Genomic DNA, 27,525 nt, shown 5'->3' with positions numbered 1-27,525 from the left:
TATAATTTTTTTATTGGCTGGAAAATTCTGATTGGATTCTATTAATGCTAGCTAAATCTTGGTACGAGTAAAATTTCATTTTAAATGGGGCATTATTTAGATCGCAGGTCTTTTCTATGAAACCTCTGATTTAGGCCGTCAAGACATTGTGTAGGACTATTTTGGCAGAAAACGAATAATTTTCGAAGAATATCTGCGAGCTAGGAATAGAGAAATAACGTCATCGAAAAAAAACCGAGTCTCTTGTGATCGCGGAAACATAATGAGATATTCTATCAGAAACAGAATGAAGAATCTTCCAAATTTAGCTTACTGAATTTGATACAGTGGGGTTAAATCTCAAATTGACAATAGTTTAAAAAATCCGTCCACTTATCGGGGCCCTGGCCAGGTGTTTTTTTTAAGCTGCGTGGCAGAATCTTTGCATATTTTTCAATTTGATTTGCCATGTAAACACTTAAAAACTTGAGAGACTCCGGGCATCTGGTATTTTTCCTTCGATGTTTATTTCTTGTCTGGAAAATTTCAAAGATGAAAATTCTTCAGTCGTTTAAGAGGATGCTATACAAACATATTCTGTTTTTCTGTTTTATTTTTAATAGCAAAGGGTTTGCACTTCTAGAAGAAAATGGATATTATATAAATGAGTCTGAAGAAACTGGTGCCGAATTTGTTTCTACGTAAGTTTTCCCTATTTTTTCCTTTTTATAAAGCAATTTAAAGGGCAAATGCATCTCCATGGATTTATCAAGGTTTGACCGAGAGCATGACTTATTGACAAACATTTTACAACTTAGTTTGCTTCACTTGGAAGGACAGTCCTGAGGGAAGTGTTAAAAAGCAAGGGACATGGGTGTCATTTGTATGTTTTTAAATGGGCTGAACAATTGCTCAATATTATTCTGAAAGAAGTAAAATAAAAGTGTGCTACCAGGGTCGCCACCGTCAGTAGGATTTTACTAGATCGAGTAAAAAAAAAATCTAGTAAATTTAGAGGATCTAGTAAATTTTCCAAAAACTAGTAAAAAGTCATGATTTAAATTGAACAGAATTTTTTTTATTTTCAATGAATTCAAGGAAAAAATTATCGCAAATATATGACAATTTACAATTTTTGCTTGTCTGTCTCTTAAGGGACAGACAAGCAGTCACCTATTTTCATAAACAGACACTTCACTTCCGGCGTGTAAAGGTCGACAAAATCATCTTTCTGTGTATCAAATCTTACCAACTAAAAATGAAGCTGTAATGACACTTGGATTCGTGATGATTGGGAATCTCTTGGAAAAGCCACCCAAAACAAAAACCACTCAAGGTGATTTGGTGAATCTTTTCTTTCTGAATAAGTTATCTTTTTTTTTAGGATTGCATAAAATGATTCATTTTACTTGTAGATATAAAGTTTATCATCCTTTCATCCAGGGGTAGAACTGACGTAAATAGTAATATTTGTGGGTTGGGGCAATTGTGGGTGGGGCACTCGTAGTTGAGTTAAGGTCTAAATCTGTGATATAGGTTTGAAACATTAATAAACATTTATTGTTGTCAGATTTTAAATAATCGTCCCATTGCTTATATTCGAGCCTCTTACTAAAGTGGCTGCTGACCACTGTGCTGGGTGAATGCCGTGAACTTGAGTGCTTCTTCTCTTCATAACGACAGGACGTATGGTTTCAATCAGCACATGGGCCGATACAGGATTTTTTTAGGGGGGGGGGGCGCAAAATAGGTTGATCCGAAAAAAAATTTGGGGGGGGGGCAAAATAGGTTGATCCGATAAACTTGCGTCAAGAGCAAGTTTAATTAACGCAAACTTGAGTTTGCGTTAACTAAACGGAGGAAAACGATCACAGAGGAAAACTATTCTCCGTCACGTTTCACAGTTGGACCTCGAAAATCCGTGCAAATTTTGGAAAGCTTCGTCCCTTTTTAAAGACGCTACTGGAAATGAACTGTTTCTATACTTGCCAAAGTTCTTTCTGACTCTCTGCAGCTTGCCCCATTCAAGTGCTGGAGCAGAGAGACAGTTCTCGATTTTGTCCGTCATAAAAACCAAAAATCGGAATAAGCTAAATATCTCGACTGTTTCCGCCCCTATGAAAACAAAACAACTTGTTCTCAGGTCGTCAAGTGGAGTCCATGACAGAGTGATCCCCGGCGATTTGACTTGAGCTACCAAGAAATGGAAACAGGTGGATCCCTTGAGTCAGAATTCGACACTAGTCGATGCTTTAAATTCGGAAGTGGACGAGGACGAGTAAAGCCTTTTAAGTGCGACTTTTTTAATTGTGACTACATGTTTTTCTTTTTAATATTAAATTTAAATGATTTACCTGAGCTGAAGACTATTGAAAAAATGGTATTTTTTAAACTAATTAGCCTATTGTATGTTATATAAATTTTCTTTTTCTTGGCAGCCCTAGTCCAATTTGAGGTGTACTTTTTACATGATTTTACAACTAAACCGCTAGCCGATTACTTCGTTTCCATTTTGAAGTGACATAGATTAAATTTGTTTTTGATTATATAGAATAAGAACGAGAAAGAATCCAGAAAAAAATCAATTGAAAAAAAATCATAAATTAATTGCTTTAAAATCTGACAGACATCTTTGTAAGCAGCTTATCCCGAATTTAAAGACCAGCCCAATTAGTGTTTTAAAACTGGCAAATTTTCTCCTAAAAATGTAAAATTTAAGGGTTTAGATTTCAAACCTAAAAACGGAAATTGGGGGACAAATTTCAAAAGCCTTCACTTTCAAACACACCTCAGATTCTTAGCACTTCATGGCCTGAATTGTTTCGTGATGAGCTATAGATTTTCATCTTCGTTGATTGTTTTTTACTTTTTCAATATATCTGAATTTTTTAACCTGAAAAACATCGATAAATTTAAAGCTGGGTTTCAACAGCAGAATTTCCAGAATCCAAGATTCCAGACTATTGTTTGACGTCTTGCAAACACTGCATCTGAAATATAAAGCCTATCCTGTAGTACATCCAAATAATCCAAAAAAAAAGGATTTTTGAACTTGTAGGTTTCCGGAATTTTCAATCATACTATGAAAACAAAAGAAAAGAGGAAAAGAAAAAAAAAGAAGAAAAAGGAAAAAAGATTGTGAAAATCGTACTGATTATCCTCCTATAGTGAAAATCGATGCTTGATGGGGTTTTTTTTGAGCATTTAGTAAAAACAGATGCGATCTAGTAAAGTTTTCCTCTCCGATTTAGTAAATTCTTCGAGCTCAGGGTGGCAACCCTGTGTGCTACTATAAAAAAAAACAAAAAAAAAAACACTTTAAGTGGATACACTTGACAACAAAACAAGAAGAAATTAATTTTAGTAGAGTTCAAAACCCCTGCGCTTTCTAAAAGCCAGAACATAATTTGTACTTTTCGGGAAAAATTTCAAATGAATTTACTGAAAACAATGTGCGTTGTCAATTTAATATACATATGCTGATATCTATTCCTTAAAATCTTAATTAAGTTTGATTTCTTAGTTATAAAAGTGAAAATATTTAAAAAAAAAATTCGGTAAAGTACAAATTATATTCTGGCTTTTAGAAAGCACAGGGGTTTTGAACCCTACTCATATTAATTTCTGCTTGTTTTGAGTTTGACTCTTGTTATTTATTTTAATTTCTTTTCGTTTTGAGTTTCATTTATTTATTGATACTGATTTGGGGTAGTTGTATGCTTGGTAGATTATTTATTCTTTTTTTGATCATTTTGGTTAATTAAAATCTTTATTTATTTTGGAAAACTTATTTTGTGGAATTTTTTTTAAAACTAATTCCTGTTCGTTTTATATTGACATAGTCTTTTTCGAGAAAAAGAAAATAATAGTTTGAATCTTTCTGGTTTTCTTTAAGAACTTATAGTTTTGCCTGCTATTTATATGCTGAAGAAACGTTTTCAGCAATGTTTAACAATATAAACTCTTTTGGAAATCATGACACAAATAGTAGTGTTTGATTTAGTCATAGACATCCTCTAGTTGACCTGATAAATAAAAGTTTACCATTCCCAATATTGTATTTATGCTCTTTCACAGCCTGGATACACTTACACGCTTTCGATTTAGTAAAATTCTAAGAGCAGAAGTAGTAATAGAAGTAGTCCCGAAAATTTCAACTTAATATACTCAGTCTTTCTTGGTATATTGCTGAGATGTCGTAATGGCAACCAGGATAAAAACAGTGTGTTTTGATTTAATTTTAAACCAACATTTAGTTTTTAAGCATAATGGACCAATTACATAACTGTGGGGGGTTGACCTACCCAATAACCCTAAAGATATAGTTACTAGACCAGTCAGCTATGCTGAACAAAATAGTTGCCTTAAAATTTTGATTGGAAGTATCTTGAAAATTATGAGCTAAAGAGGAGGGCTGATTGTCCTCCAATCACTTTTTACTCTTAAGAGAGCACTAAAACTTTTAATTTTCAGAAAACACACCGTGTCTTCTGGCTAGCTCAAAATCTACAACCTATGAAGGTATGAAGGTGAAATTTTCGTACGGATGACAACCTGCCATCCGTATGCAGGTTGTCAAAAGGGCATATCAGCAAAACCTTAGGAACAGTTTCGTGTGTGAAATTAAAACTTAAAACGCTTGTTGGGGGGGGGGATGTTGAACTAACCAAAAGACAATATTTGCATCATAATACTAATGCTTCTACTCCTACAACTACTGCTACTACTGCTACTAAAGCTAAGGCTACTACAATTAACAGTAATCCTACTGCTACTGCTATATTTACTGGTGCTACTACTACAACTAACAAACCTAAGGGTATTAAGAAGAAAGTTTTGTGCAATATTGTAACTGTATTGAAATAAATCGAAACACATTATGCCCATATGTCAAGAGGACGTATCAACAATGCTTCAGGACCGGTTGATGGTATTAAGTTAAAAATTTCATCGTGTGTTGAAGGGGATGTTGAAAAAAAGTTGCTATTTGCATACTGCTACTACAACTATTGCTACGCATAATTACTGATCCTTCCAACAATGCTGAAAAAATTTATGTCTGAAAACTTTTTTTGGAAACAACAAATCACTCAAATCACTTTGACTCTTAAAAAGGGCAACATAATTTCCAATTTAAAATCAAATGAGACCCATCTGAATTTAATACGACCACTCATTCCATAAAAAACCTTTTTGCCCCCAGGGCATAACTTAAACCCTTGCCCCAGGGCTCTAGGGGGTTGTTCCAACCTTGGAAGCATTGTTATATGTTCTTTGGACTATTTTAAACAAAATTGGCATTGTACAATTTCAATCAGATGCATTTGGTGAAAAGAGGGTAGTTGGGGGGAGGGGGTTCTACTCGACTTCCATCATTAATGACTCTTAAAAGGGAACAAAAACTTCCAATTTCAACCAAATGAGCCGCCTCCAAAGTTTATATAGCCATCCCTTTCATAAGAAGCTTAAATGCCCCAGGGGCATAACTTACAACCCTCGCCTTCATGTTGTTTTGTATCAACCTTAAAAAACCTTTTTATATGATATTTGGACTATTTTGAATAAAAGGACTGTCTCAAAATATCTATTGGATACATCTCAGGAAAACACGACGTGTTTGTGTGTGTGTGTGTGTGTTGTGGGGTGCTGCACTCTGACTACTTTGATTCTTAAAAAGGGAACTAGAACTTATGACTACCAATCCTATTAGTCCCATCCAAAGCATACACGACCACCCTTTTCATAAGAACCTTATATACCCCAAGGGCATACTTACAAACCCTTTCCCTGAGAGCTCTAAGGCGGGGGGTGTAATTCTCACAGACATAATTTCCAAAACCTTCAACTACGATGAATAAAATTGTTATCTTCAAATGTTGAAGGTTTAAGAAATGTTTCCAATGTTGAAATGTTGGAGGCTTAGGGCAAATGATGAACATGGAGCGGGGGGAAGCTGTGCTCTCAAATCACTTTGACTATTAAAAAGGGCACTATAACTTCCAATTTTCAATCAAATAAGCCTCATCTGATGTCTATACGACGCCCATTCCGTTAAAACCGTATATGTCCTCATAAAATAAGTTACAACCCTATCCCCAAGGCACTGGGGGGTTTATGTCATTCCTAGAGACATTATTATATGTTCTTTGGACTATTTTGAAAAAATCACTATCTCATAATTTCAATAAGATGCGTTCGGTGAAACGAGGGGTTTTGGGGGAAGTTCTAAAGGCCCTCCCTCACTTTTGACGCTTAAAAGAACTAGAATTTCCAATTTTCAAACAAATGAGCCTCTTGTAAAGTTAAACAACCATCCCACCGTAAAAACCTTTAATACCCCATAGACATAAATTACAATCCTTACGCCTAATCTCTGAGGTACGTTTAAACTCCAAAAGCATTGTTATATGATATCTACTCGATTTTGAATAAAATGGCTATCTCGAAACGTCTATTTGATGCATTTCAGGACAATAAGACGTGTGTTTGTGGGAGGGGATAGCTGCCGTCCGTTCACTTTGACTCTTAAAAAGAGCACTAGATCGTTCAACTACGTTGAACAAAATGGTCATATCAAAATGTTGAATCGGAAGTGTATGGGGAAACGATGGGTGTGGGGGTCATTCTCCCTCCGATTACTTTCGACTATTAAATGGCACTAGTCCTCTCAATTTCCAATTGAATGAGCCCTTTTTGAGGTTTTTAAGACAACGCTTTTTATAAAAACCATACATAACCCCAGGGCATAGCTTAAAACCTTAGCCCTGAGGGCTGTGGGGGGGGGGGGGGTGTCATCGTCAAAGACATAATTTCTGGATGTTTCAACTACGTTCAACAAAATGGCTATATCAAAATGTTGATCAAAAGTGTTTAGTGAAATGATGGGCGTGGGGGGGGGGGGCATTTGCCCGCCGATCACTTTTGACGATTAATAAGGACACTAGCCCTCTCAATTCACAATTGAATGAACCCTTTTTGAAGTTTCTATGACAACACTTTCTATAAAACCCTTATATGCCTCCAGGGCATAGCTTGAAACCTTTGCCCTGGGGGCTGTGGGGGGGGGGGTTATCCTCAAAGACATAATTTCCGGACCATTCAACTACCTTGAACAAAATGGCTATCTCAAAATTTTGATTGGATGTGCTTACGAAAATGGTGGACGTGATAGGGGGGTTAGTTACCCTCCAATCACTTTCGACTATTAAACAGGGCACTAGCCTTTTCAATTTCTAATCTAATGAGCCCTTCTTGAAGTTTCTACGACAGCGATTTCTATGAAAACCTTATATGCCCCCAGGGCATAACTTACAACTCTTGGCCTGAGGGCTGTGGGGAGGGGGAAGTTGTCATCCTCAAAGACACTAATTTCCAGAACTTTTAACTACGTTGAACAAAATAGCTATCTCAAAATTTTGATAGGATGTGTTTGGGGAAATGTTGGGCATGAGAGGGCGGGGGGTTTATTGCCCTCCAATCACTTTTGACTTAAAAATGGTACTAGCCCTTTGAATTTCCAATCAAATGAACGCTTTTTGAAGTTTCTACGATTACCCTTTCTATATAAACCTTATATGCCCCCATGGAATGACTTACAACCCTCGCCCTGAAGATTATGGGGGAGTGTCCTCCTCAAAGGCATAAATTCCGGATCTTTTAACTATGTTTAACAAAATGGATATCTCAAAATTTTGATTGTATGTGTTTGGGGAAATGGTGGGCGTGGAAGGGGTGTTATGTGCCTTCCAATCACTTTCGACCATGTTATAGTAAACCGAAGACTGGCAGGATCAATACAAGATACTAGGGTATATAGTTATTGATGCTAAAAGTAAATATCACCATCTAGTAGGGTCTAGGGTTAATTTAAAGCTGAAATTTCGGAGGGGTAACTACCTCCTGTGAAATTATGATGTTGGTAGACTCCAGGATGAGAATTTGAGAGAAACTTTCCAGGAACAGTTGAATACTAAACTTGAGAGTTTAAAATTTGATAGTGTGGAAGATGGTTGGAATAATTTTAGAAAAATAATTTGTGAAGTTGCTGAAGGTGTATTAGGGAAGAAAGCTAGAACTGTAGCTAAGAATATTAGTGAAAGAGCTTTTTGTTTAATAGAAAGGAGAAAGGGCTTGTACAAGAATTATCTGAGTGACAGATCATATGAAAACAAAAGGAATTTAAAGAAAGTGGAGAAAGCATTAAAATATGAAATAAGGAGGTGTGAAGTGGAGGCCATGGATAAAATTGCCAAGGATCTGGAAGATGCAGCTAGACGGCATAATAGTAAAATATTGTACTGGCATGTTAACAAATTGAGAGGGATTAGTCAATCCAGACTTGTCCCAGTTAAAGATAGGAATGGGGTCGCAATTAGCGATAAGGGGAAAAAACTAAAGCGAGATGGGCCGAACATTTTGAGAACTTGCTTAACCGAGATAGAATTGCAGGAAAAGATACAGAGTAAAATGAAAAAGTTTGTAAAGCCGTGGATGCGAGAAAGTATTTATTTCATGAGCAAAAATTAACGACAAAAATAAAAGTATTAAAAAATAATAAGGTTCCTGCTATAGATATTGTGGTAAACGACTTTCACAAATTTGATGGCTCGGAGGTTAGAAATAAGCTACTGAAGATTATGAATATGATTTTTGAAAAGGAGGAAGTACCTAGCGATTTTAGGAAAACCTTAATTGATCCACTTTATAAGAAAGGTGATAAAAGTGAGTGTGGTAATTATCGAAGCATTATTCTGGTCTCTGTAGGTAGTAAATTACTTGGTAATATGATACTTTTTAGACTGAGAGATACCATAAACACAGTTTTAAGAGAAGAGCAGTGCGGTTCTAGAAAAGGTAGAGGATGTGTCGACCAAATTTTCACTCTTAGGCTAATAATTGAGAAGTGTCTGAGTTTTCAAACACCTTTGATCCACAGTTTTATAGATTATGAGCAAGCGTTCGATTCTGTTGATAGAAGAGCTTTAGTAAAAGTTTTATCCTTATATGGTATACCAGACAAATACATTAAAGTGATCAGTGCTATGTACGAGAATAACACTGCTACGGTTAAGGTAGGAAATGAGGTTAGCAGCTGGTTTTGTATGAAATCAGGAGTTAAGCAGGGTTGTGTTCTATCCCCCTTTATATGGATTATTTTGATGGACTTTGTCTTAAGGAGCACAGGAAAGGCGATGGGAGAACACGGAATCAAAGGGGGAGGAAAAAGTTTCCTAGACTTGGATTATGCTGATGATTTAAGCATCCTAGATGAAAATGTGAGAAAAATAAATGAGTTTTAAGAGGCGAGTTCAGGGTGCTAGAATGGGTTTGAAAATTAATGTTAAGAAGACTAAGTCACTAAGGCTAGGAATAAGTTAATATGAAAAGGTGTCGTTTGGTAATGAAAATATTGATCAGGTGAGCAGCTTCACTTACCTTGTATTATTAAAGATGATGGGAGCAGATAAGATATTAAATGTAGAATAGCCAAGGCTCAGGTTGTATTTTCACAGTTAAAAAAAAGTTTGGAAGAATAGGAAGATAGTTCTGCACACAAAGATTAGAATATTAGAAGTCACAGTGATGACAGTGGTCAAATATGGCTCTGATGCATGGGCGCTACGAAAAGTGGATGAAGATTTGCTGAATGTTTTCCAGAGAAATTGCTTAAGGATTGTTCTGGGTACCCGGCTGACTGACCGTATTTCAAACAATAGACTATACGAAAAATGTGGTACAATATCGCTCTCTAGGGCTATAATGAAAGAAAGGTTGAGGTGGCTAGGGCACGTTGTGCAGATGAAAGATGACAGATTGCCGAAGATTGCTCTTTTCGGCAAACCATCTAGGGCTAAACGGAAAGCATTTCGTCCCCGTCTGGGGTGGGAGGACGTCATAAAGAAAGATTTAAAGGATATGGGAACTTCGTGGGAGGGTGTAAAAAGGGAGGTTTTGAATAGATTGGGGTGGAGGAGGAGCGTGCGTAGCTGTAATGATCTCAGGCGGCTTGGTGCTGCGGTGAGTTGTTAGTAGTAGTAGTAGTAGTAGTAGTAGTAGTATTGTGCCAACATCGTTCTTTACTCAGGCAGCGCTATTGTGCTGCCTATGATAGCAACAATAATGAAATAGATTTATATTAAGGTGTTCCCTAGCGCACTTAATAGGAGTAGAGAGGGGTCATGAGCTCGTGACAGAACCACGTGGTTCTGTCAGCATTTTTAATACTGACGGGGCTCCAAATAAGGGCATAGAGTCATTAGGGAGAACACGTGGTTAATGGGGTCAATGACCTAAATTTCACAACAACAACAACGACCTTGACATTCGCTGAGAGCGTGCACTTACAACAACAACAACATCGACCTTGGAACACCTGTGCTGTCGACCTCAATTCACCTATCGTGAATGAATAATTCCCCTTAGAAACAACAAATTAATTTCCCTTTCTTGACAGATCAATCAATCAATGACATCATCTGTCAGACTTTAAAAATTTTCGCCTAGAAACGATTCTCCAGGAATAGATCCAAGTCATTAATGTCTTTGCCTCGGAAACAACTCTTTTGGTCGAACTCCAAAGGATATTAATAACCAAAGGCCATGGAAACAATTAGGCAAGAAGCATCTTAGCGATGAATTGTTTTAGCGCGCGAAAAGGTTTCATATTAATTTGAAATGCGTTAGCGCAGAGATGCCAATAACAAAGGAACACGCTGAATTTACGTTTAGGGATTATTTGGGCGAAACCGTTTTAGACAGGTTATGGAACTATTTCGGCGAAACGGTTAGAGACATTTTAAAAGATGATTTTAGGAAAGATTTTAGAAGAGAATTTAATGGTGAAACTCTGTGGTCGTTATAATACGCAAGTTTCATTTGAACAGTGTTGTGAGGTCCTCTAACCCAACCCCAAAGGGTTCCAATCCTCTTACCCCAACCCCGAAGGAACCCCCCGGTCCTCAAAGGCCCCCAAGCTCCCAAAGGCCCTCCACCGGTCCCCAAATGTCCCCCAGGCCCCCAACTGCCCCCCCGGACGCTCAAAGGCCCCCCAAGCTCCCAAAGGGCCACCGGCGCCCCAAAGGCCCTCCACCGGTCCCCAAATGTCCCCCAGGCACCCAAAGGCCCACCCAGAACCCCCAATGCCAGCCCCCGACCCCAAAGCCCAACCCCCCGTCCCCCCACGGCCCCCCCAGCTCCCAAAGGACCACCGGCCCGCAAGGGACCCACAGACCCACAAAGGCTCTCCCCGAGCACCCGTCTTTCGTTGATGTGAGTTGTCTGAAACCTATGATTTGGGATGTGTAGTTTGCTACTTCAGGCTTTTCTGAGCAGGATTTCTTAGCCATTCGTAGGTGTGTGTTGACTGAAACCAATACTTTGGGATGAGTAGTTTGCTATTTCAGGCTTTTATGAGCAAGGTTTCTAAGCCTTTCGTTGGTGTGTGTTGAGTGAAACTTATGATTTGGGATATGTAGTTTGCTTTTTGGACTTTTCTGAGTTGGATTTCTTAGTCTTTCATAGGCGTGTGGTGTCTGAAACCTATGATTTGGGATGTGTAGTTTGCTATTTTCGACTTTTCTGAGCTGGATTTCTTATACTTTTATAGGTATGCGTTGTCAGAACATTATGATTTGGGATGTATAGTTTGCTATTTCAGTCTTTTCTGAGCTAAGGTTTTCTAGTATTTCGTAGGTGAATGTTGTCTGAAACCAATAGTTTGGGTTGAATAGTTTGCTATTTTTGACTTTTCTGAGCTAGTTTTCTTAGTCTTTCGTTGGTGTGTGTTGACTGAAACCTATGATTTGGGATATGCAGTTTGCTATTTTTGACTTTTCTGAGCTGGATTTCTTAGTCTTTCATAGGTGTGTGTTGTCTGAAACCTATGATTTGGGATGGGTGGATTGCTACTTTTGACTTTTTTGAGCTGGATTTCTTAGCCTTTCATTGGTGATTGGTGTCTGAAACCAATAGTTTGGGATGACTAGTTTGCTATTTTTGACTTTTCTGAGCTAGGTTTCTTAGCCGTTCATAGGTGAGTGTTGTCTGAAACCTATGATTTGGGATATGTAATTTGCTATTTCCGACTTTTCATAACCGGATTTCTTAGTCTTTCGTAGGTGTGTGGTGTCTGAAACCTATGATTTGGGATGTGTGGGTTGCTATTTTTTTGACTTTTCTGAGCTGGATTTCTTAGCCATTCGTAGGTGTGTGTTGACTGAAACCTATGATTTGGGATGGTTAATTTGCTATTTTTGACTTTTCTGAGCTAGATTTCTTAGCCTATCATATGTTTGTTCTTTCAGAAAATTATGATTTGGGAGGTGTAGTTTGCTCTTTGGACTTTTCAGAGCTAGGATTCTTAGTCACTCATAGGTGTTTGTTGTCTGAAACTTCGAGTTTGGGATGAGTAGTTGGCTATTTCAGACTTTTCTGAGCTAAGGTTTCTTAGTATTTCATAGGTGAATGCTGTCTGAAACTTATGATTTGGGATATGTAAATTACTATTTTGGGCTTTTCTGAGCTAGATTTCTTAGTCTTTCATAGGTGTGTAGTGTCTGAAACCTATGATTTGGGATGTGTAGTTTGATATTTTCGACTTTTCTTAGCTAGGTTTCTTAGCCTATCATAGGTATGTGTTGTCAGAACATTATGATTTGGGATGTGTGGGTTGCTATTTCAGGCTTTTCTGAACAGGATTTCTTAGCCATTCGTAGGTGTGTGTTGACTGAAACCTATGATTTGGGATGGTTAATTTGGTATTTTTGACTTTTCTGAGCTAGATTTCTTAGCCTTTCATAGGTGTGTTCTTCAGAAAATTATGATTTGGGAGGTATAGTTTGCTTTTTGAACTTTTCATAGCTAGGATTCTTAGTCACTCATAGGTGTTTGTTGTCTGAAACTTTGAGTTTGGGACGAGTAGTTGGCTATTTCAGACTTTTCTGAGCTAAGGTTTCTTAGTATTTCGTAGGTGAATGCTGTCTGAAACTTATGATTTGGGATATATAAATTACTATTTCGGGCTTTTCTGAGTTGGATTTCTTAGTCTTTCATAGGTGTGTGATGTCTGAAACCTATGATTTGGGATGTGTAGTTTGCTATTTTCGACTTTTCTGAGATAGGTTTCTTAGCCTTTAATAGGTATTTGTTGTCAGAAAATTATTATTTGGGCTTTGTATTTTTCTATTTCTGGCTTTTCTGGTCTATGGTTTTCTAGTATTTCGTAGGTGACTGTTGTCTGAAACCAATATTTTGGGATGAGTAGTTTGCTATTTTTGACTTTTCTGAGCTAGGTTTCTTAGTCTTTCGTTGGTGTGTGTTGACTGAAACCTATGATTTGGGATACGTAGTTTGCTATTTTTGACTTTTCTGAGCTGGATTTATTAGCCTTTCCTAGGTGTGTGTTGACTGAAACCTATGATTGGGATGTTTGGTTTTCTATTTTTGTCTTTTCTGAGCTAGATTTCTTAGCTGTTCATAGGTGTGTGTTGTCTGAAACTTATGATTTGGGATGTCTAGTTTGCTATTTGAACTTTTCAGAGCTATGATTCTTAGTCTGTCATTGGTGTTTGTTGTCTGAAACTTCTAGTTTGGGATGAGTAGTTTCGATATTTCAGGCTTTTCTGAGCTAAGGTTTCTTAGTCTTTCATAGGTGAATGATGTCTGAAACCTATTATTTGGGATATGTAAATTACTATTTCGGGCTTTTCTGAGTGGGATTTCTTAGTCTTTCCTAGGTGTGTGTTGTCTGAAACCTATGATGTGGGAGGGGTGGATTGCTACTTTTGACTTTTCTGAGCTGAATTTCTTAGCCTTTCATAGGTGTTTGTTGTCTGAAACCTATAGTTTGGGATGACTAGTTTGCTATTTTTGACTTTTCTGAGCTAGGTTTCTTAGCCGTTCTTAGGTGAGTGGTGTCTGAAACCTAGGATTTGGGATATGTAAATTACTATTTCGGGCTTTTCTAAGCTAGATTTCTTAGTCTTTCATAGGTATGTGTTGTCTGAAACCTATGATTTGGGATGTGTGGGTTGCTATTTTTTGACTTTTCCGAGCTGGATTTCTTAGCCGTTCATAGGTGAGTGCTGTCTGAAACTTGTGATTTGAGATGGTTAATTTGCTATTTCCGGCTTTTATTACCTAGGTTTCATAGCCTTTCATAGGTGTGTGTTGTCAGAAAATTACGATTTGGGATGTGTAGTTTGCTATTTGAACTTTTCAGAGCTAGGATTCTTAGTCCATCATTGGTGTTTGTTGTCTGAAACCAATAGTTTGGGATGACTAGTTTGCTATTTCAGGCTTGTTCATTTTGAATTTCTGTCATGAAATGCAAGAGTTGGAAAATTAGGGTCTTAGTCCACCAGCTCAGTATTAGGGTCCCAGTCCACCAGCCTGATCGGTGGAAATTCACTAGCTCAGAATTGGGGTCTTAGTCCACCAACCTGAATGGTGGAAATCCACTAGCTCAATATTGGGGTCTCATTCCACCAGCCTGAATGGTGGAAATTCACTAACTCCGACTTAGGGTCTTAGTCCAGCAGCCCGAATGGTGGAAATTCACTAGCTCAGAATTGGGGTCTTAGTCCACCAGCCTGAATGGTTGAAATTCACATTAGACGACACAAAACCTTACAGACACACAAAAACTTACACACACGCACAAAAACTTACACACACACACAAAAACTTACACACACACACACATGAAAACTTAAACACACACACCAAAACTTACACACAAACGATGAAAATTACACACACACACACACAAAATCAAACACACACACACACACACACAAACTAACACAATCAAACTAAAACTTAAATTCAAAAAAAAACTTAAATTCAAAAAAAAAATTAAAAAAACAAAAACAAAAAAAAAAAACTTACACACACACACAAACACGAAAACTCACACACACACACACCAAAACTTACACACACACAAAAACTTACACACACACACACACACACACAGAAACTTACACAAGAACACAAAAAAAACTCACACACACACGCACAAAAACTTACACACACACACACACACACAAAAAATAACACACACAAACAAAAAAAAAAAAACACACACGCAAACAAACACACACACAAAAAAAAAAACACACACACACACACAAACACAAAAAAAAACTTAAAAATTCACGAGAAAACTAACATTCACACAAAAACTTATATTCACACAAAAACTTAAACACACACACACAAACAAAAATAACACACAAAAAAACAATAAAAAACACACACACACCCTAAAAAACAAAAACACACACAAAAACTTACACACACACACACACACACAAACTTAAAAAATAACACACAAAATCACACACAAACACACTCACAAAAAAGTACACACACACACACACATAAACAAAAATAACACACACACAGACTAAAACTTACACACAAACTCCAAAAATAAAACACACACAAAAAATTACAAATGAACACGAAAACTTACACACACACACAAGAAAACTTACACACACAACTCAAAACTTACACACACAAACACACAAATACTTACACACACACACACACACAAACTTACACACACACACACACACACACAAACTAACACACACACACACACACACACAAAAACTTACACATTCACACTAAAAATAACATTCACAAACAAACTTAAATTCACACAAAAACTTAAACACACACACACACACACAAAAAATACACACATACACACACACACACACGAACACACACACACACACGCAAACAAATAAACACACAAACAAAAATACACACACACACACACACACACACACACACACACACACAAAAACTAACAAAATAAATCAAAAAAACACAATATAAAAATCAAAGAAAATTCAACAAACACACACACACACAAAACTAAAACACACACAAAAACGAAAACAAACACACACACACCAAAAAAACAACCCCCACAAAATAACACACACACACACACACACACAAAAACTGACACAAAAACAAACACAAAAAAACTAACACACACAAAAACTTACACACACACACACAAAAAAACAAAAAAAATTACACACACACACACACAAACTTACACAAACACACAAAAAACTTATATCCACACGCAAAAGCTTAGACACACAAAAACTTACACACACACAAAAAAACTTACACCCACACGCAAAAACTTACATGCACACAAAAAATAACATCCACACAAAAACAAACACACACACACACAAACTTACAAACACTCACAAAAACTAACACACACAAACACAAAAAAAATGACACACACATACACGAAAAATAACACACACACGCAAAAAATTTAACACACACACAAAAAAATACATACACACACACACATGCACACACAAACAAAAACTTACACAAGCACACGAAAACTTACATGCACACAAAAACTTATACACACAAACACTAAAACTTACACACACACGTCAAAACTTACACACACAATAGCTTAGACACACAAAAACTTACACACACACACACAAAAACTTACACACACACACAAAAACTTACACACACACACACACAAAAACTTACACACACAAAAACTTACACACACACACACACAAAACTTACACACACACACACAAAATTACACAGACACACACACACAAAAACTTACACACACACACACACACACACAAACAAACACACACACATACACACACACACACAAACTAGCACAAGCACACCAAAACTAACATGCACACAAAAACTTACAAGCACACAAAAACTAACACACACACACACACACAAAAACTTACACACACACACACACACACGAAAACACACACACACACGCCAAAACTTACACACACAAAAAAACATACACACACACACACACACACACACACACACAAAAACTAACACCATAACACAAAAAAACTCACACACACACTCACAAAAACTTACACACACACACACACACACAAAACTTACACACACACACACACCAAAAATAAAACACACACAACAAAAATTAAAAACAAAAAAAAAAATAAACACACAAACACACAAACATACAAAAAAATACACACACACACACAAAAAAAACTAAAACACACGCAAAAAAAATAAAACACACAAAAATAAACACACACAAACTAAAACAAACACACACAAACACAAACACACTTACACACACACACAAAAAACTAATATAAACACGCAAAATCTTAGACACACAAAAAATTACACACACACACAAAAACTAACACACACACTCAAAAACTTACATGCACACAAAACTTACAATCACACAAAAACTTACACACACACACAAAAACTTACACACACACACAAAAACTTACACACACACACACACAAAAAAATAAACACACACACACTAACACTAACACACACACTCAAAAACTGGCACACACACACAATAGCTTACACACACACACACACACACACACACACACACAAAAACTTACACATGCACACGAAAACTTACATGCACACAAAACTTATACACACACACACGAAAACTTACACACACACGACAAAACTTACACACACAAAATCTTAGACACACAAAAAATAACACACATACACACACACAACATAACCCACACACTCAAAAACTAACACACAAACACACACAAAAACAAAAACAAACACAAAATAACACACACACACACACGTACACACAAAAACAAACACAAACACGCACAAACTAACACACACACACACACAAAATAACAAACACAAACGAAAAAAAACTCACACACCAAAACTAACACACACACACAAAAACTTACACACACACACAAACATACACACACCCCCAAAAACTTACACACACACACACACGAAAACTTATGCACACACACGAAAACTACCATATCACAGTTACATTGTTTTAATTTTTCAAATTTCATTTTGAATTTCCATCGTGAAATGCAAGAGTTGGAATATTTCAGTAGTGACTTGCTGTGCTTTACCTTCTCACAGTTACATTCTCTTGATTTTTCGAAGTTCATTTTGAATTTCTATCGTGAAATTCAAGAGTTGGAAAATTGGGGTCTTAGTCCACCAGCTCAGTATTGGGGACCCAGTCCACCAGCCTGAACGGTGGAAATTCACTAGCTCAGAATTGGGGTCATAGCCCACCAGCCTGAATGGTGGAAATCCACTAGCTTAATATTGGGGTCTCAGTCCACCAGCCTGAATGGTGGAAATTCACTAGCTCAGAATTAGGGTCATAGTCCACCAGCCTGAATGGTGGAAATTCACTAGCTCAGAATTGGGGTCTTAGTCCACCAACCTGAATGGGTGAAATTCACATTAGACGAGGTTAAGTGCGCAAACACACACAGAGAGAGACGACTAACACACAGGGACAACACACACACAAAGAGACGACACCTAACCTTTTTCGGCGAGTATGGTTAGGTTAGGTTAGGCTAGATTAAGTTAGATTAGGTTAAGTTAGGTTAGGTTAGCCCATGTACGCTTCACTTAGGTTAGCTTAGGTTAGGTGAGAGACAGGCAAAAAGTTAGGTGTACGATTTGTTTAGGTTAGATTAGATTAAGTTCGGTTAGGTTAAGTTAGGTTAGGCTAGATTAGCCTACGTACGCGCGCGTACGTAGGCTATCATAGCCTAACCTAACTTAACCTAACCTAACAGTTTTTGTGTGTGTGTGTAAGTTTTTGTGCGTGTGTGTAAGTTTTTGTGTGTGTGTAAGTTTTTGTGTCGTCTAATGTGAATTTCAACCATTCAGGCTGGTGGACTAAGACCCCAATACTGAGCTAGTGGATTTCCACCATTCTGGCTGGTGGACTAAGACCCTAATTCTGAGCTAGTGAATTTCCACCGTTCAGGCTGGTGGACTGGGACCCTAATACTGAGCTGGTGGACTAAGACCCTAATTTTTCAACTCTTGCATTTCATGACAGAAATTCAAAATGAACAAGCCTGAAATAGCAAACTAGTCATCCCAAACTATTGGTTTCAGACAACAAACACCAATGATGGACTAAGAATCCTAGCTCTGAAAAGTTCAAATAGCAAACTACACATCCCAAATCGTAATTTTCTGACAACACACACCTATGAAAGGCTATGAAACCTAGCTAATAAAAGCCAGAAATAGCAAATTAACCATCTCAAATCACAAGTTTCAGACAGCACTCACCTTTGAACGGCTAAGAAATCCAGCTCGGAAAAGTCAAAAAATAGCAACCCACACATCCCAGATCATAGGTTTCAGACAACACATACCTATGAAAGACTAAGAAATCTAGCTTAGAAAAGCCCGAAATAGTAATTTACATATCACAAATCCAAGGTTTCAGACAACACTCACCTAAGAACGGCTAAGAAACCTAGCTCAGAAAAGTCAAAAATAGCAAACCAGTCATCCCAAACTATAGGTTTCATACAACAAACACCTATGAAAGGCTAATAAATTCAGCTCAGAAAAGTCAAAAGTAGCAATCCACCCATCCCAAATCATAGGTTTCAGACAACACACACCTAGGAAAGACTAAGAAATCCCACTCAGAAAAGCCCTAAATATTAATTTACATATCCCAAATCATAGTTTTCATACATCATTCACATTTTAAATACTAAGAAACATTAGATAATAAATGCCTTAAATAGCGAAACTACTAATCCCAAACTAGAAGTTTAAGACAACAAACGCCTATGACGGACTAAGAATCATAGCTCTGAAAAGTTCAAATAGCAAACTACACATCCCAAATCATAAGTTTCAGACAACACACACCTATGAAAGAATAAGATATCTAGCTCAGAAAAGACAAAAAATAGCAATCCACACATCCCAATCATAGGTTTCAGTCAACACACAACTAGGAAAGGCTAATAAATCCAGCTCAGAAAAGTCAAAATAGCAAACTACGTATCCCAAATCATAGGTTTCAGTCAACACATACCAACGAAAGACTAAGAAACCTAGCTCAGAAAAGTCAAAAATAGCAAACTACTCATCTCAAACTATTGGTTTCAGACAACATTCACCTACGAAATACTAGAAAACCTTAGCTCAGAAAAGCCTGAAATAGCAAACTACACATCCAAAATCATAATTTTCTGACAACACATACCTATGAAAGGCTAAGAAACCTAGCTAATAAAAGTCGAAAATAGAAAACTACACATCCCAAATCTTAGGTTTGAGACATCACACACCTAAGAATGAATAAGAAATCCAACTCAGAAAAGCCCGAAATAGTAATTTACATATCCCAAATCATAAGTTTCAGACAGCATTCACCTACGAAATACTAAGAAACCTTAGCTCAGAAAAGTCTGAAATAGCCAACTACTCATCCCAAACTCGAAGTTTCAGACAACAAACACCTATGAGTGACTAAGAATCCTAGCTATGAAAAGTCCAAAAAGCAAACTATACCTCCCAAATCATAATTTTCTGAAAGGACACACCTATGAAAGGCTAAGAAATCTAGCTCAGAAAAGTCAAAAATAGCAAATTAACCATCCCAAATCATAGGTTTCAGACAACACACACCTACGAATGGCTAAGAAATCCTGCTCAGAAAGGCCTGAAATAGCAACCCACACATCCCAAATCATATTGTTCTGACAACACATACCTATGAAAGGCTAAGAAACCTAGCTCAGAAAAATTGAAAATATCAAACTACACATCCCAAATCATAGGTTTCAGACACTACACACCAATGAAAGACTAAGAAATCTAACTCAGAAAAGCCCGAAATAGTAATTTACATATCCCAAATCATAAGTTTCAGACAGCATTCACCTACGGAATACTAAGAAACCTTAGCTCAGAAAAGTCTGAAATATCCAACTACTCATCCCAAACTCGAAGTTTCAGACAACAAACACCTATGAGTGACTAAGAATACTAGCTCTGAAAAGTCCAAAAATAGCAAACTATACCTCCCAAATCATAATTTTCTGAAAGGGCAAACATATGATAGGCTAAGAAATCTAGCTCAGAAAAGTCAAAAATAGCAAATTAACCATCCCAAATCAGAGGTTTCAGTCAACACATACCTACGAATGGCTAAGAAATCCAGCTCAGAAAAGTCAAAAAAATAGCAACCCACACATCCCAAATCATAGGTTTCAGACACCACACACCTACGAAAGACTAAGAAATCCGGTTATGAAAAGTCGGAAATAGCAAATTACATATCCCAAATCATAGGTTTCAGACAACACTCACCTATGAACGGCTAAGAAACCTAGCTCAGAAAAGTCAAAAATAGCAAACTAGTCATCCCAAACTATAGGTTTCAGACAACAAACACCTATGAAAGGCTAAGAAATCCAGCTCAGAAAAGTCAAAAGTAGCAATCCACCCATCCCAAATCATAGGTTTCATACAACACACACCTATGAAAGACTAAGAAATCCAGCTCAGAAAAGTCAAAAATAGCAAACTACATATCCCAAATCATCGGTTTCAGTCAACAAACACCAACGAAAGACTAAGAAACCTAGCTCAGAAAAGTCAAAAATAGCAAACTATTCATCCCAAACTATTGGTTGCAGACAACATTCACCTACGAAATACTAGAAAACCTTAGCTCAGAAAAGCCTGAAATAGCAAACTATACATCCCAAATCATAATTTTCTGACAACACATACCTATGAAAGGCTAAGAAATCCAGCTCAGAAAAGTCAAAAATAGCAAACTACACATCCCAAATCATAGGTTTCAGACACCACACACCTATGAAAGACTAAGAAATCCAACTCAGAAACGTCAAAAAAGCAAACTACATATCCCAAATCATAAGTTTCACTCAACACACACCAACGAAATGCTAAGAAACCTAGCTCATAAAAGCCTGAAATAGCAAACTACTCATCCTAAAGTATTGGTTTCAGTCAACACACACCTACGAATGGCTAAGAAATCCTGCTCAGAAAAGCCTGAAGTAGCAAACTACACATCCCAAATCATAGGTTTCAGACAACTCACATCAACGAAAGACGGGTGCTGGGGGTGAGCGTTTGCGGGTGTGGGGGTCCGTGGTGGGCCGGGGTTCGTTGGGGAGGGCGGGGGTCCCTTGGGGGACGGGGGGTGGGGCTTTGGGGTCGGGGTTGGCAATTTGGTGGTCTGGGTGGGCTTTTGGGTGCCTGGGGGACATTTGGGGACCGGTGGAGGGCCTTTGGGGCGCCGGTGGCCCTTTGGGAGCGTGGGCGGCCTTTGAGCGTCCGGGGGGGGCAGTTGGGGGCCTGGGGGACATTTGGGGACCGGTGGAGGGCCTTTGGGAGCTTGGGGGGCCTTTGAGGACCGGGGGGTTCCTTCGGGGTTGGGGTAGGAGGATTGGAACCCTTTGGGGTTGGGTTAGAGGACCTCACAACACTGTTCAAATGAAAGTTGTGTATTATAACGACCACAGAGTTTCACCATTAAATTCTCTTCTAAAATCTTTCCTAAAATCATCTTTTAAAATGTCTCTAACCGTTTCGCCGAAATAGTTCCATAACCTGTCTAAAACGGTTTCGCCCAAATAATCCCTAAACGTAAATTCAGCGTGTTCCTTTGTTATTGGCATCTCTGCGCTAACGCATTTCCAATTAATATGAAACCTTTTCGCGCGCTAAAACAATTCATCGCTAAGATGCTTCTTGCCTAATTGTTTCCATGGCCTTTGGTTATTAATATCCTTTGGAGTTCGACCAAAAGAGTTGTTTCCGAGGCAAAGACATTAATGACTTGGATCTATTCCTGGAGAATCGTTTCTAGGCGAAAATTTTTAAAGTCTGACAGATGATGTCATTGATTGATTGATCTGTCAAGAAAGGGAAATTAATTTGTTGTTTCTAAGGGGAATTATTGATTCACGATAGGTGAATTGAGGTCAACAGCACAGGTGTTCCAAGGTCGATGTTGTTGTTGTTGTAAGTGCACGCTCTCAGCAAATGTCAAGGTCGTTGTTGTTGTTGTGAAATTTAGGTCATTGACCCCATTAACCACGTGTTCTCCCTAATGACTCTATGCCCTTATTTGGAGCCCCGTCAGTATTAAAAATGCTGACAGAACCACGTGGTTCTGTCACGAGCTCATGACCCCTCTCTACTAATAGGAGATGCTTATTGAAGCCAAAGTATGGGATAATTGAATCACAAATAGCCGAATTATTTGTTTTGGTGACTTCAGTACGGACTTAAATTCTTGCTTCCTCTAACCATGTTTGATCTTAAGAAAATGGGTAAAAATTAATATTTCAAAAAATTAGTGGACTTTTGGAAATAAATAACATGAGCGTCTATAGAAAGTGCATGAATATGAAATTGTAAAATATGCATTCCAATTGGAACTGGAAAAGAGTGAAGCATTTTCATATAATGCCAGGACTACCTAAAATCTAATAAGTGATTGCTGAGGGGTACAACATAAGTTGTCGAAAAACTGGGTTTCTATTCTATAATAATTACCTACTAAAGAAAAAAAGGCTATATATCTATGTTTATATTTTGAATACAACTTTTTCAGGTCAGATGCTGTGGAATGTCCTTCGAATAATGTGATTGTTACACGGTATAAATGTAACACCAACGGAGAATGGACTGACTGCTTTCGTCGACATTGTTGTCCTGGTTATACCTACATTGCCGGAAGGTAATTTACTTTTTGTTATTTAGTTATCAGAGGCCTACCCAAAACAGCATTAGAGAAACTGTAATTTTCCTAAAAGACAAACTCTGCCATAAATCTAATCTATCCATTAATATGGATATTATGAAAATGATTCAAGATTAAACACTTCAAATTATTATTTAACGGACTTACCTACAATAGCCACTTTTTAGAAAGAACAATCATCTATCCTATTCTGTCATATTTATCCGTCTAGTTGACTATTGACATATTAATAGAATCCTTATTTTCTCCTGATTCGGAAATTATCACTTTTATTACTTAATTCTTACGTAATCCCAATAGCCTATATTTATTCAATAGCTCTATTGAACATTACCACTGTACCATCCTATTGGTGGTTGTATTGCTCAAGGATCAGATGTCGATAAAATGGCTAGTACAACTATATACGCAATAAAATTATTAGCAACCTTGTGGCAGCACAGTGGACATGTCTAGGCTCACAGACAATCTGTGGGCAAATCTTGCCAGTCGCAAGGTGCATGCTTATCTTTCCTTGCCCCCTAAACTTGAATTTTTATTTCATATTTCCTTGACGACTTTCACCTCAAAGTTAGTCTTTTTGTTTTAATTCAAACAATAGCCACAAATCTAAATACAAAAATCTTAAACAAACATTTCTTTGTCTTTACGCTTAATAAATAAGTAAACTGATAAAGCTAGAAATTTTTGGTTCCTACAAAGCAATCTTGGAATGGTGGTATTACTGTAGGTCGTATAATTCTTGAAAATTATCGATGGAAAAAAAAGACATTATATGAGGACCAAAGGCCTATCGTTGTATAAATGACTCTGTGCTTTGACAACGAGTATAATGTCGTCTCTGCCGTTTCTCTCTTGAATTCAAGAAGTTTGTTGAATGCAAACTATAAAAGTCAAGTGAAGTAAAGTCAAACTTTAAACGAGCGTTAATTACTATGAATGAATTAATGAATCCTAAAATGAACAGAAACTAAATCATTAATCAAGTCAAAATTAAAAGGAATATAGATTACCAGACATAAAACTCTGCCCGTGCCTGACACTTTACTAAATGTTAGGGTGTTGTTTGCACTTATTTGTCATTTTTATTATGAAATTTCACTGCCCGTGCCTGCCCGCTGCCCGTGCCCGTACCCTCTGGGCATAACTTACAACCCTTGCCCCTAATCTCTGGAGTTTATTTCAACCCCAAAATCCTTGTTATATGATATTTAGACTATTTTGAATAGAATGGCTATCTCAAAACTTCTATTAGATGCATTTCAGGACAATAAGACGTGTGTTTGTGGGAGGGGATAGCTGCCGTCCGTTCACTTTGACTCTTAAAAAGAGCACTAGATCGTTCAACTACGTTGAACAAAATGCTCATATCAAAATGTTGAATCGGAAGTGTTTGGGGAAACGATGGGCGTGGGGGTCATTCTCCCTCTGATTACTTTCGACTATTAAATGGCAATAGCCCTCTCAATTTCCAATTGAATGAGCCCTTTTTGAAGTTTTTAAGCCAACGCTTTCTATAAAAACATTATATACCTCCAGAGCATAACTTACAACCTTAGCTCTGAGGGCCGGGGGGGCTGTCATCGTCAAATACATAAATTCTGGATCTTTCAACTACGTTCAACAAAATGGCTATATCAAAATGTTGATCAAAAATGTTTAGGGAAATGATGGGCGTGGGGGGGGGGGGTTGGCATTTGCCCGCCGATCATTTTTGACGATTAATAAGGACACTAGCCCTCTCAATACCCTCTCAAGTGCCTGAAATTTCACTGCTCGTGCACGCTGCCCAAGCCTGACACTTTTCTAAATGTTAGGGTGTTGTTTGCACTTAGTCATTTTTATTATGAAGTTTCGATCGGAGTAAGAATGTGGGGGAAATGGGGTAAAAGTTTAGTAGTCTGCCTCTCCAGAAGGAAACATCTTAATAGAACAATTCTTACTTGATAATATGCATAAAAATAATAGTCAACATATACTCCCATTTTCATTCAAATATTCCCGATTTCTTTTATTATAAATATACAATTTTACCTTTTTATTGTGTGCATTTCTGTTTTGAACACACTTTTGTACTTTCATTTCGTCAAGGCGACGTTTTCCAGGATTGTATTTGGAATATAAGATCATCTATAGCATTCTTTTACAGCCCGTGGTTACTAAGTACTGTTAAAAAATATAATACATCACGTTTCGTTTAAGCTAAAATTTAAAAAACTGCCATCACGACATGAAAATAGAGACAGTGTTTAATCGCGAATATTGAAAATACGAATGCACACAACAAAAGTAATAAAGTTGGGTCAAAACGCAGACTGGGGTCAAGGGGGGGGGGGTGGAGCAAACTTGGGTCTGAGGGGACCCCTCACCCCGATTTCTTTCCGCATCTTCGGTATTTCGGAATCTAATCTTACGACAAAGGCTGTATCTTTTGTTCGAGAGGGGGGAGGGGGTACAAAAAACTCAAACACGCATCATAAATTTATTAATATGCATTCTTGTTACTTTTTTAAGAGTCACACAATAATTTGGGGGGGGGGGGGGTTCAATCCCCGTACCTCTCCCGTGGATATGGCCTGGATATGGCAAAACGCGACTTCAGCATCAAAACGCGACCTAAATCGACACCAACAAGTCACAAAACAACATGATATAATATATAACAGGTAATGATTTAGTTAAAAGTAATAATAAAAATAATAATAAAAACTATTTTCCTATTTTAGAAATTGAGTTTAGAGTCAAATAGTTTTTTCTTTATTTTTAAGTAATCCTTAATTTTTCTGCTTAGCGTGCTAAGGTAGTTCAGACTTGGGCACTTTAGGGAATACTATTAGTATTTTTTCATTTTCACTTTATGGTTTTTACTTTATGGTTTTACTATTTACTTTTTTTACTTTTACTTTTTAGTATTAGTATTTTTACTTTATAGTTTGGTTAAAATAAATACCTACAAGAAGTGTGATCTATCCTGGCAACGACTCTATTTTTAAAAGATTTATGTTTTTGATCGATTTTTGTTTGACTGGATGCTAGCTGATATTTAAGCTATATTTAGTGATAGAATAATTGAAGTAGTCAGATTAATTTTCACTTCTGGGGTTTAAATTTGAAATTTAAATCATAATTGATAGTCACATTCAATACTGAAAAGTACAAAAACTCATTTCGAAATGGAAAAAGTCACTTCGAACAGTTTCTAAATAAGAATATATTGTTCTAAAATTGTCTTTTGAATTCTAGCTATCAATCTGATTCACTGGCCATCTATTTAACTAATGATTACTCTACTTCAAAATGATGAAAACATGATTAGGAGGATTTTTGCTTACAGCTATCGAAATATCTGAAAACAGCTATAAATTCTTGAGTAAGAAAGCAGAAGAATGTAAAAAAGCATGGAGAAAGTGGGAGTCTTAACTGGGAAGTTTACTATTACAACTATAACTTAATTTTAGGTGCATTGGCGAGAAAGAAGATCCCTGCTCGTTGAACTTATGTGAACAAAAATGTTCCGTATTTTTCGAAAGAGTCATTTGCACCTGCTTCTCTGGGTATAAATTCAGTGCCGAAAACCGGAAGAAAGGAATACGACCTGTGTGCCTTGGTAGGATTTTTTTCATTAGATCGTGCGCTGTTTGCTATGATACTACCTGCAAATCAAAGATGGTATCTAAATCAAGTTCTTAAACATGGTGAATTATACTGTGTTTAGTCATTGGCCTAAATAAAATGTAAAGTTTCGTAATAAACCGTATTTTAGTTTTGTGGGACACCATTTCTACCAGTCTCAATATTTTTGAGGGAACTTGGTATATCCCCCCTCCCCGAAAAAAAAATCCCACCACGACAAATTCCCCCCCCCCATCCTCATGAAAGATTGAGCAGCCAAAGATAAAATAGAAAAA

General features: G+C 37.2%; 1 protein-coding gene across 1 annotated transcript; it reads left to right on the top strand.

Annotated features, from left to right (window-relative positions):
* Positions 1 to 516: 516 nt before the first annotated feature.
* On the top strand, positions 517 to 27,307 carry LOC148939335 (collagen and calcium-binding EGF domain-containing protein 1-like). Its single transcript, XM_089106850.1, has 3 exons — positions 517 to 680; positions 23,468 to 23,593; positions 27,076 to 27,307. Exons 1-3 carry the CDS (start codon positions 532 to 534, stop codon positions 27,305 to 27,307), a joined length of 507 nt encoding a protein of 168 aa, XP_088962976.1. The 5' UTR covers positions 517 to 531.
* Positions 27,308 to 27,525: the final 218 nt, after the last annotated feature.

The sequence above is a fragment of the Artemia sp. Qi Xiang Cuo genome, chromosome 21 (assembly GCF_049724085.1).
Source record: "Artemia sp. Qi Xiang Cuo chromosome 21, ASM4972408v1, whole genome shotgun sequence".
Lineage (NCBI taxonomy): Eukaryota > Metazoa > Arthropoda > Branchiopoda > Anostraca > Artemiidae > Artemia > Artemia sp. Qi Xiang Cuo.
This window is presented reverse-complemented; position numbering and strand designations above follow the sequence as displayed.